At 36.7% G+C, this 18,408-nt stretch overlaps 1 protein-coding gene across 2 annotated transcripts in view; it reads left to right on the top strand.

Moving 5' to 3' along the window:
* The window catches only part of LOC106883019 (platelet-activating factor acetylhydrolase), a 57,804-nt gene that overhangs the window by 20,523 nt on the left and 18,873 nt on the right, over positions 1–18,408 (top strand). For both annotated transcript variants that reach the window (XM_089351060.1, XM_089351061.1), the window contains exons 4-6: positions 7,948–8,119; positions 8,807–8,969; positions 13,122–13,235. In XM_089351060.1, coding sequence (XP_089207186.1) covers positions 7,948–8,119; positions 8,807–8,969; positions 13,122–13,235 — 449 coding nt within the window. The remainder of the gene's footprint in view (positions 1–7,947; positions 8,120–8,806; positions 8,970–13,121; positions 13,236–18,408) is intronic.

The following is an 18,408-nucleotide window of genomic DNA, read 5'->3' as shown; positions in this document are numbered from 1 at the left end:
GAAAGCCTTACAACGAAAAAACCCTTAGGATGTAAATATGTTCATAATTCAAAAGACGAAATTAATAGGGAAAGTCTGAAGGCTGTTTTGCGTAACATTATTAAGCGTATGTAAGTAAATTTCATCCGTCTAATTGGCTATAGAAATGCTTGTGCAAAACAACTTTTTGCACTGCCTTGATTATACATAGCAGGGTAATTCCTTTTCGCAGGAGGTAGGACAGCAATTTCTGATGAAGCAATTGCTGGTGATCTGTTGCTACACAGTTCTGCCAGAATTGTATCAGATTGATGCACCATTTTGCATTATGTTCAAAGTAGCTCCTGGAATGTGTTGAATTGATGCAGTCTGTTGCTGTCTTTTTAAACCGGTTGCTTTCTTTCCCCAGCAAGTTGTCTTGTTTGGAGGCATAATCTATGTACATGTTAAAGAGAACAACAAAAGTTATAACAGTTGGCAGGGTCGGTAGTTTTCACATTTCGGTAATTTTTCAGATTAACACCCGCACGATTACGTAACCGTAATCCTTAAACCCTAACCCTGACCCTAAAACCGTAACCATAACACTAACCCTCATTGTAACCCTAACCGTAACCCTAAAACCCTAACCCTGACCCAAAAACCGTAACCCTAATACCCTAGTGAAAATTGTGCGTATGTTAATCTAAAAAATTACCCACATTTGTAATGAAGTTCACTGATTTGCAATGTGTTGTCCATAAGCTCCGTAGTTTGTATATTTACAAAACATTGACGAACATGAGTTATCTTGTAGTGAATGCTTGTGTGTACGTGCACGTGTATGTGTTTGAGAGAGCGAGAGAGAAGAGGGAGAAGGAAAAGAGAGAGAGGGGAGAAAGGAATAGAGAACGGGAGCAATGAAGAAAGAGAAAGAGAGGAAGGGAGAACGGAAGACAGTTATAAAATAGCAATGCGTGCGCATGTTTATATAAGAAACACACAGAAACTATATATCTATAATTTTGATGTGTGTATGTGTTTATGTGTATGTTGTTGTCACAGATCACGTATGTGTGGTTGTGTGTTTTTACATTTCTTTGTTATGAAAAATATGTTAGAGGTAGAGGGATAGAAGAAAGCTATCAAATGGGAGAGAGGAAGAAGAACAAAGTAAGAGTGAAAAGGTAGAAGGAAAGAATAGTCTTAAAGCAAGTTAATCTATGACTTTGTATGTATCACTTTCTCTCTCTCTCTCTCTCTCTCTTTTACTCTAACTCTGTATATTATATGTTGAGCGTGTGATTGATGTGTAAGAACACCAGTACAGGTAGAAGGGAAGAAATATAAAAGTTGCTAGAAACAACAGCCAAATCTCCCTTAAATCACACAAAGTAAACGGAATTTAAAAAATCTAATTACTGCACTGGAATGTTCACATCGAGAAAATTCCATTGATGTAAAAATTTGTACGAAAAAGTGGAAAATGTGGATTTCTATAAACTTTTAAAAAGACTTCACACAGATACAGAACTTCAGCATTATATATTAAGATGGGCAACACACACACACACACACACACTAAATAAAAAAGAATGATAGGTATTTGTATGTATGTGTGTATTAATGTGCATTCTGTGTGTGTATATATATATATATATATATATGGTTGTAAGTAAATGCGTTTTAAGAAAGATATTAAGAAAATTCAGTTTGTAAGGAATAAATGTTTGACTGTCGATCGTATTTGGAAGAGACTGACAGGTATTTGTATGTATGTGTTTATTTGTATGTATGTGTGTATTTGTACATATGTATGTATGAGTGTGTATTCAAAAACATCTATATTTACACTTTAAAGTTGGTTTTCACACTCAACCCTGTTCTGCAGAATCAGTGTAGCGACGGGAGATTTCAAATTCCACTGAAGTTGACTTTGCCTTTCATCCTTTCAGGGTCTAAAAAAGTACCAGTTGGACACAGGGGTCGATATAATCGACTATTCTCCACCTGCCCAAAGCCGCCCTTGTGGGAAAAATTTAAAATAATAATAATAATATGACGTCTGCCGATCAAACTCCCAACCCACAACTAAGTCTTAAGTGTATATATATATGGGCAACACACGCACACACACACACACTAAATAAAAAAATGTTAGTAAGTAAAAGTGTTTTAAAAAAGATTGTTAAATTTTCAGATTAACACCAGCACGATTTTCACTACAGTGTTAGGGTTAGGACAAAAAAGTGGAAAATGTGGATTTCTATAAACTTTTAAGAAGGCTTCACACAAATACAGAATTTCAGCATTATATATTAAGATGGGCAACACACACACACACACTAAATAAAAAAGAATGATAGGTATTTGTATGTGTGTATTAATGTGCATTCTGTGTGTATATATATATGGTCATAATAATAATGACCTCTGCCGCTGAAAGTCCCAACCCACAACTAAGTCTTAAGTGTATATATATATATGGGCAACACACACACACTAAATAAAAAATGTTAGTAAGTAAAAGTGTTTTAAAAAAGTTTGCTAAATTTCCAGATTAACACCCGCACGATTTTCACTACAGTGTTAGAGCTGGAGTTTTAGGGTTAGGTAGGTAATCGTGCGGGTGTTAATCTCAAGATTTACGGAAAGATTTTCCAAAAGACTCACAGTTTGTAGGGAATAAATGTTTGTCGATCGCATTTGAAAAAGATGTGTGACTATTTTTTTTCTGTTGTTATCACGGTAAAGGACGAGTTAGAAATAACTTACAATTCCCACCAATTAGAATGAGGTATGTATGTATATATGTATGTAGTATTAAAATGAAACCATTAAAGTGAAACTGTCATTACAGTATCGAAATGTGATTGTTTCAGTTTTGATACTGAAATAGTTTTCTTTTACAGTCAGTGTTTCTCCTTCCTTTCTTTTTGTATTTGTTGTTGGATTGTTCGTAAAGGTTCATAAGAGAAAGTAGGAGTTGAAAGGATTTGTATTAGAAAGAGGAAATTAGATCTCCTTCGTTTCTCTGTCTTTTTTCTTGGATCATTCGTAAACGTTGATAAGAGAAAGTAGCAATTGAAATGATGTGTAAGAGGAATAGAAATAGTTAATTTTAGAGGGGCAAAGTAATTTTGTATGTAGTTTTAGTATCTGTCATCACAGTATCGAAATGTGATTTGATACTGAAATAGTTTTTTTTTCTCCTTCCTTTCTTTTTGTATTTGTTGTTGGACTTTTCGTAAAGGTTCATAAGAGAAAGTAGGAGTTGAAAGGATTTGTATTAGAAAGAAGAAATTAGATTTTATTAGGGAGAAAATGTTTACTCGTGTAGTTTTATGGATTATATTCGTTATTAGGACATTTTTGGAGTGAAAAAATGACGCAGTGACCTAACAAATTGTATTTAGAATATTAATTGCGATTGTTTAATCGAAGAAATTTGGAATTGTGTAAATGTATGAATTTTAAACATACACACACAGAGAGAAAATTTGCCTTTTATAGTATAGATATATATATATATATATATATATATCATCATCATCATCGTTTAACGTCCGCTTTCCATGCTAGCATGGGTTGAACGATTTGACTGAGGACTGGTGAAACCGGATGGCAACACCAGGCTCCAATCTAAATTTGGCAGAGTTTCTACAGCTGGATGCCCTTCCTAACGCCAACCACTCAGAGAGTGGGAGAATTTACGAAAAAAACAACAGACGAAGACAGGTGGTATAAACAACAAATGGATGTATTAGTATAACGCTCAGGAATAAGGTCTTTAACGTTTCGAGCTTACGCTCTTCAACTGAAAAGAACACACATATATATGTATATAAATATGCAAACATGTATATGTATGCGTGTGTTTTACCTATTAGAGTGTATATTTTTGTATGTGTATATACACATCTATAACATACAGACATGCAGGGACATGGGTACATGCACATACGTAAAAGAGGTCGAGAAAGAAAGAAAAAGAAAGAGAAAGAGAAAGAAGGGAGAGTGAGGGGAGAGGAAAGAGAGAATGAGTGAGAGACAGAGAGACAGAGAAAGAGTGTGGTACTTACTATATATATATATATATATATATATATATATATGTATATATATATATATATATATATATATATATATGTATATACGCACATTCCCTACTTTTAGGTCACTTTAAATAAAAACCCTCGATTCAATAGCACTGTGTACAAACTCTATACTTGGAATGACCAATTTTAAATACTTTGGAATTTATTCACAAGGTATTGGAATCTTATATATATACCATTCTGCCTAAATAATGGATCTACAAATGCAATATCCCTTCATATCTCACATGTATTTTCATTCCTCCACTTCACTCTCTATTTCATATCTTATCTAAATTAACTATTGCTTAACCATTTTCTCACACTGTCTCCGATGAAGGGATATATAAAATATCCTGGAAACAGCTGTAAGACTTTCTATTTATAAATGTTCTAAAATCTTCACAGCCTCGGTTTTTTTTATCTCATTCTGAAAAATTTTTTTTTTATATACACGCTGACACATGACCTACGTTGGATTCCTTAATTGCATAATCATCGAACCTGGAGCTTAACTGTGGTCTGTCCATAGCACTTACTCAGCATTACCTGACACCTTTGGATCTTATTGACACCATTACCTCTCATAGCCTCTATATATATTTATATATATATATATGCATATATAATGAGAATGGGCCCCAACTATGTGAACCTGTTCGTTGGCTATGCTGAAGCACAAATACTCTCAAGTTTTACTGGTCCTACTCCCGAACTATATGGCCTTTATATTGACGACAGTATCAGTGCCACCTCACTCTCCCGCAAACATCTTGACTCGTTCCTCTCTTTTATCCAATCCTTCCATCCTGCCCTCCACTCTTCTGCACTATCTCTGACACCTCTGTCCCCTTTCTTGACATTTCGGTCAGCATTCATCACTCCACTCTTACCACCTTCATCCACTACACAAACACACAGATTCACACTCTTATCTTAACTTCACCTCCTCCCACCCTAAACACACCAAGCTTTCCATCCCTTATTCCCAATTCCTCCGTCTACGCAGCCTCTGAAGTGACAACCACAATTTTGAGATTCAGTCTCAACTCATGGCTCGCCACTTCAGCCTATGGGGATATCTCCTCGCCACCATCCACACCACCCTTGCCAGAGCACGTTCCATGGACCGTGCATCTGCTCTCTCCCCCCCGAACCCACCCTGCCGTCTCCCGCCTCCATTTTCCCCTCACCTACCATTCCACCAGCCTACTCTTCCAACGCACCATTCTCCGAGCTTTCCAGCACCGCCAGTCCGACCCCTCCGCCTCCCACATCTTCCCTAACCGATCCCTCCCCTCCTTCAAACGAGCCCACAACCTACAAGACCTCTTGGTCCACAGCTTCTTCCCCAACCCAACCTCCCAACCTGGCTCATTCCTTTGCTCCTGCCCACGCTGCTGCACTTGCCCTTACCTCTCCAACACCACCCTCCTCACCAGCACCCATCACCGACCCTATCGCATCAATGACTCCTTCACCTGCACTTCTACCAACATCAGCTATTGCATCTCCTGCTCTCTCTGCCATTCTCTGTACATCGGACAAACAGGGTGCCGCCTGGCCAACCGATTCACGGAACACCTCCGAGACATCAACGTTTGCAATGTCACCTTGGTGTCACGCCATTTCCGCTCTACAGGTCACTCCTTGCAGTAACACCTGTCCGTTTTTGGATTGTCCTTGCACAGGGGCCATCCAGACTCCCGTTTGCACTGTGAACAGGGATTAATCTTCTCTCTTCATGCCTTTGCACCACATGGGCTCAACTCCCCTCCCCTGCATCTCCCCCCTCCGCCCTCCCTCCTACTTCCTCCCACCCACCTCTCCCTTCCTCCCACCCTCCTCTCTTCCCACCCACCTCTCCTGCTCCGACTCCTACTTCTCTGTACTTCTCTTCACTCCTACTTCTCTTCACCCCTACTCTTTCTCTCTCCTCGCTTTCTCCCTCCTCCCATGCCCACCTTCCCCCTCTCTTATATCCACCTTCCCCTTCCCCCTTCATTGTCAACCCTCTCTCATAAGCCCATCCCACCCATACATACTCCTACCTGACCTTCCCATCCTGCTCCATCCCATCCCTTACATCCACCCCAACCTCTGCCTACCCACATACCCCTACGTTTACCCCACACTTCACCCATGCTTTCCCCACTCTCGCCTCCCCCGCCTTCACCCCCACCTCCCAACACCCTCACATCACACCAAGCTACCCCATATCACACAACACATCACTTCACAACACACCACCATGCACACACTAGCACTGACCAATTCCCTTCCCCACATTTTCACACTTTCACACCTACATGCACACATGCATACGTTAAGATCACCAGCATTCTCTCGTCTTGGGTTCACCATTTCTTTGTTATCTCCCCCTTTTCTTAGCTTTCCTTAGCTACCCTGCTATGTGAGAGTTTGCTGGGGAAAGAAACCAATCGGTTTAAAATGACAGCAACAGACTGCAGCAATTCACCACATTCCAGTAGCTACTTTGAACATAATGCAAAATGGTGCATCAACATCTTCTGCCCAATCTGATAGAATTCTGGCAAAACTGCTTCATCACAAATTGCCATCCTAGCTCCTGCTAAAAGGGATTACCCTGCTATGTATAATCAGGGCAGCGCAAAAAGTTGTTTTGCACAAGCATTTCTATAGCCAATTAGATGGATGAAATTTACGTACGCTTAATAATGTTACGCAAAACAGCCTTCAGACTTTCCCTATTAATTTCAATGTCTTTTGAATTATGAACATATTTACATCATAAGGGTTTTTTCGTTGTAAGGCTTTCTTTTTTAGTTGATTTTCACCTAGCAAAACTTATCGTAGATGGCGTAATAAGTCACACCCGGACGAGGTCGGGTTATACTGCTAGCATATATATATTTATATATTCATGTGTATATATTTATATATACATATATATACATATATATCTATATATATATACACATACATACACCCCTCTTTCCTTCCACATGACCGGTGTCCAGCCAGCCATGATCTTTCTTTCTTGGCCTGACTGCCGACCGCCAACACCTCTAATGTCCATCTCCTATGTTCCTGCCTTTAGGCTTTCACTTCATACACCCCAGCTCAATTTGATTCGTTCTTAGTCGAAAGACACCTGTTGTTATATTCTTGATGTTTGTATTTGTAATTGTGTACCATGTTTGCTGTTTTTTGTCTCTGTTGCCGTACACATTCACTAGCTTTCTTACTAAAAAATCTAATGCACTTAGCTTAGACTTTGGGGTGGGGGGCAACCAGATTGAGTGTAGCTGCCTGAAACTGTAAGGACTTCTGGTTACCTTGGCTGATGAAAAAAGGCCACAAATGACCTGTCTTTTCCTGAGCTTCTAATTGTTGTTTCTTCTGTCCACCTTTATATTGTCTATCTCTCCGAATGTTTTATTGTCCTCTATTGCGTTTTTGTTTCATTTTATATATATATATATATATATAATTTGAAGAAAAGCAACAAAAATTCAATAGGTTATAGCAGTACATACGTTTCGTACAAACTTCATTTATTCATTACATTTTCATTGCACATTTTATGTAGTGTTCTCACTACATGAATATATGAAGTTTGTACGAAACGTATGTACTACTATAACCTATTGAATTTTTGTTGCTATTCTTCAAATTTTATTCACCGAATCTCTTGATTTTGTTTTTGGTTTTTACCCTACCAAATTCTGGTGCCTCAAACATTTTAAGTTCCACATTTAATCTTTTGATTAAATCTATATTATTATATATATATATATATATTTACACACATACACACAGATATATATATGGCAAAAAAGAATATGGGGTAGATAATAAGTATTTACTAAAAGAACTGATTGTTCTCTTTATTTTCATTTTGTTTCAGGTAATGTCCTCATTCCAGTGCTGTGGATGTCTCCAGTATTTTCTGATGACAATATTAACAAATTTCCTGTTGTCATATTCTCCCATGGCCTTGGAGGTATGCGTACAACCTACTCCACTATTTGCATTGATCTCGCATCCCATGGATTCATTGTTGTGGCAGTGGAGCACAGGTAATATTACCAGTTTAATCAGATTCACTGAGGTGTTGGTACCATTTCAGTTTGGATCTCGTATTCCATGGATTAACTGATGTATTGGTAACGCTTCAATTTGGATCTCATGTCCCATGGATTCATTGTAATTGTAGTTCTTAATGTTGCTCTGTAATCCTGAACATTGCTGCTCATGCAGACTTATGACACTATTGAGATCTCTGGTTAAATGTTTACCAGGAGGCAATCAATATCTTCACTGGATATTTGCAGCTGAGTAAACTCTTCTAAATATACCAAAGGTCAAACAAAGTGGTGGGACCTGTAATCACTGGTATACACTTGTTGAGTATACTGTCTGTAATCCCTGGTTTATACTAGGTGTATATGCAGTGTGTAGCCACCAACATTAGTTGTTGTATATATTGTGTGTAGCTATTGTTGTTTAACTCTAAGACTTTTCCCACCAGACCTAGGATCAGTCATCCTGACCATAACTATCTCATTTATTTATAAGTATCTAGGGTTGTTTCCTTATTTAACATGCTAATGTGCTGTTTCTTTATTTAAGATGCTAGTTTGCGGTTTGAAGAAAATTTGGCTACTATATCATGTAGGGTTAGCAATCATTTAGAGTTTCCATTATCTGCAAATGTATATATTGAGCACATTACATCTGCATATATTTTTTTCCATATCTCACAGAGATGGCTCAGCCTCTGCAACCTATTACCTAAATGAATGCAGTCTGTTTGATGAAGAAGGTAGTAACATTGATAAATCTGACAGTATTGGTCGTGTTTTCGAAGAAGAATGGAAGATGTATGAACAACACAACAGAGATGATTTTGTTTTGAGAAATAAACAGGTAAGATTTCAGATCTAAACCATTAAACAGTATTAATAATGGGACCAATAATGTATTTAATATAGTAATGGGGACAGTGAGGTATTTAAACAATATAATTTTAAGGCTGGTAAGGTAGTTATTCCACTCCAGTAATAAGTTCCATAGTAAAATATTTGTCCACATAATGCCATAACCACAAATTTTCCTTTACTTCTAAAGACACCGTTCAAATGAATAATCAAGTTTCTCCTTTGTAGACAAACTAAACAGCATTAATCAAGTAACTTTTATGTTGAGTCATATAATATTGTAAGTATGTAAGTGTATAAAAACACAATATCCTACAATAATATCAATGTTATACAAGATTGTTGTACAAAGGTTTAGTTCGTACTCAGGTTGTCCTAGTAGGAAAAAATATAGATAGTTCATATTTGTCCATAGCTTAAATGCCTAAGTAATCCAGATAAGATTATAATTACATGGACTAATTTAACTAATCTTTAAATATATAAATGTTTTCCATATTTGCATCTACACTACATTTTAATTACATTTGATGATTAATTACCATAAGATGTCTCATTGAAAGATGTCTACTGACTGAACACAAATTAGAAGCCTTTATTTCTAAGTTATGAGTAATACTAATGTTCTCCTCTGATGCAGTACAGTTCATCATCACCACCACCATCGTTTAACGTCCATTTTCTATGCTGGCATGGGTTGGACGGTTTGACTGGGGACTGGCAAGCCAGTAGGCTGCGCCAGGCTCCAATCTGAACTGGCAAGATTTCTACAGCTGGATGCCCTTCCTAACGCCAACCACTCCGAGAGTGTAGTGGGTGTTCTTTACGTGCCACCGGCACAGGAGCCAGTCAGGCAGCACTGGCATTGACCCACACTTGAATGGTGCTTATTACGTGCCACCAGCATGGCCACAACTACAATTTCCATTTTGATTTCTATCTTGATTTGATTTTGATTTTTGATTTTACTTGACTCAATAGGTCTTCTCAAGCACAGCGTATTGCCCAATGATTCGAGGGTACTTTTAAATGGGCTGGTTATGTGATACGTATAGGCTACGGCTGTGATCTCACTTTACTTGTTGGGTCTTCTCAATTACAGTGTATCACCAAAGGTCTTGGTCTCTTATCATTGCCTCTGTGAGGCCTAATGTTTGAAGGTCATGCTTCACCACCTCATCCCATGTCTTCCTGGGTCTCCCTTTTCCACGGGTTCCTTCCATTGTTAGGGTGTGACACTTCTTCACACAGCTCTCCTCATCCATACGTAGCACATGACTATACCAGTGCAGTCATCTCTTTTACACCCCACATGTGATGCTTCTTATGTCCAACATTTCTCTCAGGGCGCTTACACTCTGTCGTGTGTGTACACTGACATTACACATCCAGCAGATCATACTACCTTCATTTCTTTCAAACCTATGTATGTCCTCAACAGTCATGGCCTATGTTTCACTGCTGTGTAGCATGGTTGTTCGCACACATGCATCATACAGGCTACCTTTCACTCTGAGCAAGAGGCCGTTTGTTAACATCAGAGGTAGGAGCTTTCTGAACATTGCCTAGGCTATTCTTATTCTAGTGGCAATGCTCTCAGAGCATCCACTCCCACTTCAGACTTGGTCACCTAGGTAGCAGAAGCTATAAACTAGTTTCTCCTCCAGGCATGTGATGGAATCTGTTTTCTGAACATCTTCGGTGTTTATTGCCTTTGTGCATCTGCTGCACACAAAAACTATCATCCTGGTTAACCTTCCTTTGATATTGCTGCACCTCTTATGTGTCCATAGCTTACACTGGGTACATCTTATGGAGTTTCTACCTACACTTCTTCTTCAGATCGAACAGGGCCATCTACCTGAAGGGGTTTGTGATTTGCCCACCTTCCTACTTACTAGGACTTTGGTTTTTGCTACATTGACTCTAAGGCCCTTCGATTCTAGACCTTGCTTCCACACCCGAGATTTTTTCTCTAATTCTGGGAGTGATTCAGCTATGAGAGCAAGGTCATCAGCATAGAGGAGCTTCCAGGGGCAGCCTGTCTTGAATTCCTCTGTTATTGCCTGGAGGACTATGATGAAGAAGAGGGGGCTGAGGACTGATCCTTGGTGAACCCCTACTTCTACCCGGAATTCTTCACTATACTCATTGCTGACCCTCACCTTACTGACAGCATCCCTGTATAGGGTCTGTACAGCTCTGACTAACCACTCGTCTATACCTAGTTTCCACATTGCCTACCAGATAAGGGATCGGGAGGACCCTGTAAAAGGCTTTCTCCAAGTCAACAAAAGCCAAGTACAGAGGTTTATCTTTGGCTAGGTATTTCTCCTGAAGTTGCCTTACCAGAAATATAGCATCAGCAGTGCTTCTATCTGGCACAAAACCAAACTGCATCTCTTCTAGGCTAACTCTCTCCCTAATTAGTTGGGCTGTAACCCTCTCCGTGGCCTTCATCACTTGATCCAGCAATTTGATATCCCTATAGTTATTTCTATCTAAAGCATCACCATCCTTAGTTTATATCCAGTCTGGCAATATATATATATATATATCCAGAATTATGACACTTTATAACAACAGAGATCAAACCAATTAAAACATAGTGTTGATGTAAATATGAAAAACATTTGAAGCTAATAATTGATAGAAAAAAATTACAACTTTATTGGCTGTAGAAATTTTTGTGATGGTGTCGTGATGGTGTAATTTTCAGCCAGCTTTGCCTTCCATCTTTACATGGTCAAGAAGTAAAGGACCATAGTTCAAACTGGTGGTTTAGCTGATTTGTTAAAGCAACAGATGAGCGATGATGGCAGATATGAGGGTGTTCAGAGGAAAAGGAATGTTTGCTGGAAAATAAAGTGGCAGGGGATGGTATTGAGAATACAGGATGGCTAATAAAGGAAGTGGTTCCAAGGAGAGGGATAACTGGTAGCACAAAAGGAAGGTAGTTGAAATATGGGCAGTTCTGTTCTCATATAATTACAGTGGTTGAGTAAATGGTGCTGGTGTTAGAAGAGTGACGGAGAGATCAGTGTTAGGAAGGTGAGTTATGGAGAAAACTTGACAGAGAATAGATTGGGTGCAGAGGCAGAGACATTAATGATAAACTTTTCAGATCTCATTTTCTGCTGAGACATTTGGGTCTTCTCGGGAACAATGTTGAACTATAACCTTTTCAGTAACTTTCATGACCTGACCCAGCATTTTGAAATCTCTGTAATTACTTCTCTCTAAGGCATCTCCTTCACCTTGTAACAGTTGATTATAATGTTGCTACTCCAGTCATTTAGATATGATACCTTCCTGTATAACCTGCTTAATTATACAGGTGACTAGACCATATCTCACTCCGCCAGATATTCTAAGCATCTCAATGGTAATTCTTGATGGACCAGAGGTTTTCTGTCTTCATATTCTCAGTCCTTTGTCATTCTTCCATGAAGTTTAACATCCTGAAGTCAGTCTTCACAACTATGTCTCACGTCTTCTTGGTCTCCTTCTTCCACAGGCTCCAGCCACATTTAACAATCAGCATTTCTTTATACAGCTGTTCTCATCCATACTCTTCTCATGACCATATCAGGTCAGTCTTCTCTTTTGCATGCTATATCCAATTCCTCTTACACAATTTTTCTGAAAGGGTTATAGTTGAACTATAACCTTTTCAGTAACTTTCATGACCTGACCCAGCATTTTGAAATCTCTGTAATTACTTCTCTCTAAGGCATCTCCTTCACCTTGTAACAGTTGATTATAATGTTGCTACTCCAGTCATTTAGATATGATACCTTCCTGTACAACCTGCTTAATTATACAGGTGACTAGACCATATCTCACTCCGCCAGATATTCTAAGCATCTCAATGGTAATTCTTGATGGACCAGAGGTTTTCTGTCTTCATATTCTCAATTGCTTTATCTCTCTTATTGCTCTCAGCTAGAATGGCCTTTCCTGAAACCAAATTAGTCAGCTTACTTGAACCCCATCAGTTGCAACAACAGATTTTTGGCTTAACTTCACTTGAAACAATGCCTGTGAACTTACAGCCAGTATTGTCTGTAGTTCAGCAACCGTTCCCTTGTAATTTCATGGTAAATATATTAATACCATTTCCCTTTTGACTTAATTTCAGGTTAAAATCAGACAACAAGAATGTATCCAAGCACTAGAGCTCCTTCACAAACTCAATAATGGGGAAACAATTTCTAACCTTCTTGACACTAATATGAGTTCTGACCTTTTCAAGGTAATGCTACTTCATTTTTATTTATTCAATTAAATTAGATTTTTAATTGTTGCAATAAATGTCATTGTACATCACTGCATCATTTGTAAATTTGATTTTTAGCTGTAAAACATTGGATAATGCTGGCAGAAACATTAGTATGCTAGACAAAATGTGTAGTGACTTTTCTTTTGACTTTACATTCTAAGTTCAAATTCCACCAAAGTCTACTCTGCCTTCCATCCTTTCAGGATTGATAAAATAAATACCAGTTGAGCACTGAGGTCAATGCAATCAATTAACCCACCCCCACAGTTTCAGGCCTTGTGCCTATAGTAGAAAAATTTATTTCTAATTGAGGTACAAAGCCAGCAACTTTGAGAGTAGGAGGGCAGAGTGGGGGTATTGTGCATAACAATAAAGTACATGACTGGTACTTTATTTTATTGGCCTTCAATGAATGAAAGGCAAAGTTGACCTTGGTGGGATTTGAGCTTCAAATGTAAGGCCCTGGACTAAATGGTGCATGACATTTTGTTGAACATTCTAACAACTCTTACAATCCATCAGTAGTCTTTGTTGTTACAATCTACATTTAATTTTTGTTTCTTATTCTTTTTCAATTGTCGTAAGAGTCTAGAGCCTTGGTTCCCAAACTGGGGTCCGCAAAGTGATTTTAGGGGCCCATGAAGGGGCCGCCAATTTTCAGATTTTTAATGTTCAAAACCCTAGGTTTCCTGGTTTTAGTTAAAACTGGAACCATTGAACATGCATGCACTACATAGAACCCCTAATTTACGTGTTAAAAAAGAACCTTACAGATAGAATGCATGAGGCGACACATCGTGACACACGCAGGGTGTGTACGCACATACTTGAATGCAGGCATCTCTCTGCGACTTTATCGATTGGTGCAGGGATATGGGTACAACAAGTCTAAACAGGATTGAAAATTGGCAGTGTAGCAGCCTAGAATATACCCCTGCCCAGACTATACCTGAGGCTAGTCTGAGCTAGCCCAGACTATACCCCCTCCAGACAACCAGGCCAGAATATATGCCTGTCCAGACTATACTCCATACTTGCAGACAAATAATACAGATGTACTTCACTTATAAAGTTGCCTCAGAACATATATAAAATTTGATATCACTCAATGAAGAATTAAAAGTTACATGTAAATTTTGATTTAAACATAACAATTTAGAATTATCAAATGCAAAATACTTTCAAATGTACCAATATAAATCCAACACGAATGGCCACATTTGTGAGTCTATTCTATGACTCATAGTACAGGTGTGCTGCACAGTATGCACAAGTCATCAATTTTTTTTCCAATCTACCTATACATTGGGTTTATTTTTGTACATTGAAGATTTGCATTTGATAATTCTGACTTGCTATGTTTAAATCGAAATTTACATGTAACTTTTAATTCTTCATTGGTTGATATCAAATTTTATATATGTTCTGAAGCACCTTTTATAAATGAGGTACATCTGTGTTATTTGTCTACAAGCATGGGGTATAGTCTGGGCAGGGGTGTATTCTGGGCTGTTACAGCAGCCATAACATCTGTTCATTAAGGACATAGTCCGCAAGAGTGGTTTATGAAGTTGCGATTTGTTTTCAACATCACACATTTACAAACAACTATATTTTTAACATATTTATCAATCGTAAGTTCATTCTTAATTTTACTTTTTATGTTTATATTAAGCATCAATAGGTAGGGACCTAATAAGCCAATAAAAAGACAAGCTAGCAGCACTGTCTGAATTAAGATGTTCGTTCTACATAAAGTACCTAGCATCTTTTAGTTGAACTTTTTTAAAGCTACAAAGCGTTACAATGGTAAGAAACTTGACCTAAGTGCAGCTAAATGACTAAAATGAGGATATTGAAGTAAAACAAAATGAATCAATTCCGAAGTAACTACTGGACTTACATTCATACATACATATATATATATATATATATATATATATATATATATATATATATATATATATATATATATATATATATATATATATATATACATATATATATATCTGTAAATAATATGTGACAATTATTCAGTAGCCATGATAAAACTCCGAGTTTCAGATGTCGGGGCGGAAACCCACGCTGCCATCTCTTCAGTTATTTGGCCATTGAAAAATGCTATACATATATATATATATATACTTGGAAAAGGATGCATGGCGTTCGATCATATAATGATATAAATAATATATAAATATATGCATATATCCATACATATATGTACATATCTACATCTATATGTATACAGACATGCATATATGGGTACAAGACATAAAAATAAAAGTTAAACACAATGAGAAACGAAAACATAAAAACGAAAACAGAAAACGAACTTTTTACGAACAACGAAAAATACAAACAGAGAAACGAGACATGCAGCATAAAGAGTATACCCCTTCGTCAGTTGTCCCTGTTCCATCTACTCCGCGTTTCGAAGGCAAGGACAATACGCGACTTCGTTGGAACAGTCCTTCCCGCAAAGCAAATTAAATAAAATTTGGAATTTTTTGTGGAGGGTGAAAGTTTTAACAAGAACAGGACAGTGAGAACTAGATATATATATATATATATATATATATATATATATATATATATATATACATATATACACACACATACATACATACATACATATATATATATATATATATATATATATATATATTTAAATGAAATATTCAAACACTGAGATTTGAAGTTAGATGTCACTACTGTTCATATCATCTGTGGATAAATTCAAAATTTGATGATTATCACCAGTAGTAGCATTGGTGGAACGCAGTTATGATAGCTTTATCGAGCTATGAAATATCATAATGATGCTTAATGAGCATCTACCTGCTAGAAATAAGAGCCAAGTCTTAAGTAATCCACCGTAGCGCACCAATATAACAGAGAAAAACAGTATGCGAGGAAAACAGACCGAATTAATATATATATATATATATATATATATATATATATATATATATATATATATATATATATGTATATGTATGTCGATTTAAATGAGAGCTCAAAACTGATCCATTGAAAATACTTTATTATAATAATGATAATGACCTATGAACATTTCGATGCAATATCCAGATTGATTCATGCATATTATAAAATATGGGATACTGCATCTCCTCAGGGCCTTATTAGTAGCAGGCAGACAATAAAAATAGATAACATTCATATACAACATTCATAGTTGACCTATGAAAACATGCAAAAAAACAAGTTGAAATTAAAAAAAAAAAATAATCTTAGTGCTTACAATATTGTCATAGGTTTAATAGCATAGACTAAGTAGTTTAGATTCCTCTATAAACAATCCCAAAAACTATTTTGCTATGTTATAATGTGTAATTTAGTTTGAATTCATATGATTACCTATTGAGGATATCTTAAATTCATGTATTTGGTATAATTATCATTTATGTTGCTCTTGAAATTGGTTTTTTTATATATAAAAATGTTTTTTGATAAGTCATAATCAATTTAATATTTTGCTTTGGTTTTTTAAAAATAAACTGAGTCAATTTAAAATCTATATATATACTCATAATTATGAAAGAGCTAGATTTACCTCCCCTTGACCATCAATATGAAAATAGTATTTATCGCCAGTTTGTCAAGGCATAATATTTTTCTTTTATAATATAACTAGCTTTATATGTATTGTCTGTTTTTTAAAAAAATATATATTGTGATATTATTTAGTGTTCTTGCTTACTACTTCATTTAATAGTAATCACTAAATTTGTAAATCATAATTTTATTTGGGGATTTTTTTGAGATGTGACCGTTTTTTTTGTTTACGGTCTCTATGCTAACGTAGTAATCAATATATATATATATATCATATATTATATATATATTTATACTGATAAAAGTAACACAGTTTTCTCAACAGAGTGAAATAGTACAAAATTCTGTGCATTTACAGCACAACAGTTACATATTTTTATTATATTTATTTGTAGACAATTAAGTTTGTTATTTCTTTTGGGAGACAATTAAGGTTTTTATTTCTTTGTCTCCCAAAAGAAATAAAAACCTCGTCTCCCAAAAGAAATAGAAAAACTTAATTGTCTCCCAAAAGAAATAGAAAAACTTAATTGTCTCCCAAAAGAAATAAAAAAAACTTAATAGTCTCCCAAAAGAAATAAAAAAAACTTAATTGTCTCCCAAAAGAAGTAAAAAAAAAAACTTAACTGTCTCCCAAAAGAAATTTATTTCTAGAATGTATTTTACAAAGAAAAGGAGATATGATGAGTCATATTTGAGCTTTGATTTCATTGTACTTACTGCTGGTGGAGTGGAAAAACTACTGGTATTGGCAGCTTCTTCACTGAAGCCCAGCAGGCTAAAGAGGCATTTGGAAATGAAACATCCCAGTGCAGTCAACAAAAATGAGGAATTTTTCAGATGCAAAGCTGACAGATTGGTCAAATCCAGGCTTGAGGACACAGAAATGTGTATGCAGGGCATTACGGCTGGTTTCAAGGAAAATCGCTGCTTCAAAAAAAACCTCATAACATTGGAGAGTAGTTAGTTCTTCCCTGCTGCAAAGATATAATTTCACTCGTACTTGGAATGTCTGAACTACAGAAGCTTAAACATGTTTCACTTTCCAACAACAATGTCAGTCGATGAATTGCTGAGATGACTGATAATATTTTGTGTTTATGTATGTTACATGCGTAACAAGTGCCTGGAAAATGAATTCCTTTTTTGAAAAACCTCTCAACACCCGAACCACTGCAAACAATATATTCCAGAAAGTGGATCAATTCCTTATCATGCATAGCATAAACTGGGAGCATGTTGGCATGTGCACCAACAGTACTCCAGCAATGCTTGGTTGCTGCTCTGGCTTTCAGGCAATGGTGAAGGAGATGTCTCCTAATGCACTAAGCATTGATGGTTAAAACAATGCCCGATCATTTGAAGAATGTTTTGAATGATGTGGTCAAAGTGGTAAATTTTATCAAAGCCAATCCTCTAAACTCGCATCTTTTTGCTGACTTGTGCAAGGAGAATGGCTCCAATTTTGAAATGCTTTTACTGTACTCGCATGTGAGGTGGTTTTCCAAGGGGAGAGTACTGAAAAGAGTCTTTGTTCTGTGAAAGGAGATACATGAATTTCTTTGTG

This window comes from Octopus bimaculoides, chromosome 4 (assembly GCF_046866305.1).
Source record: "Octopus bimaculoides isolate indiv1 chromosome 4, ASM4686630v1, whole genome shotgun sequence".
In the NCBI taxonomy this organism is placed as follows: domain Eukaryota; kingdom Metazoa; phylum Mollusca; class Cephalopoda; order Octopoda; family Octopodidae; genus Octopus; species Octopus bimaculoides.
Note: the sequence above shows the minus strand (reverse complement) of the source record. Positions and strands in the feature narration are given on the sequence as shown.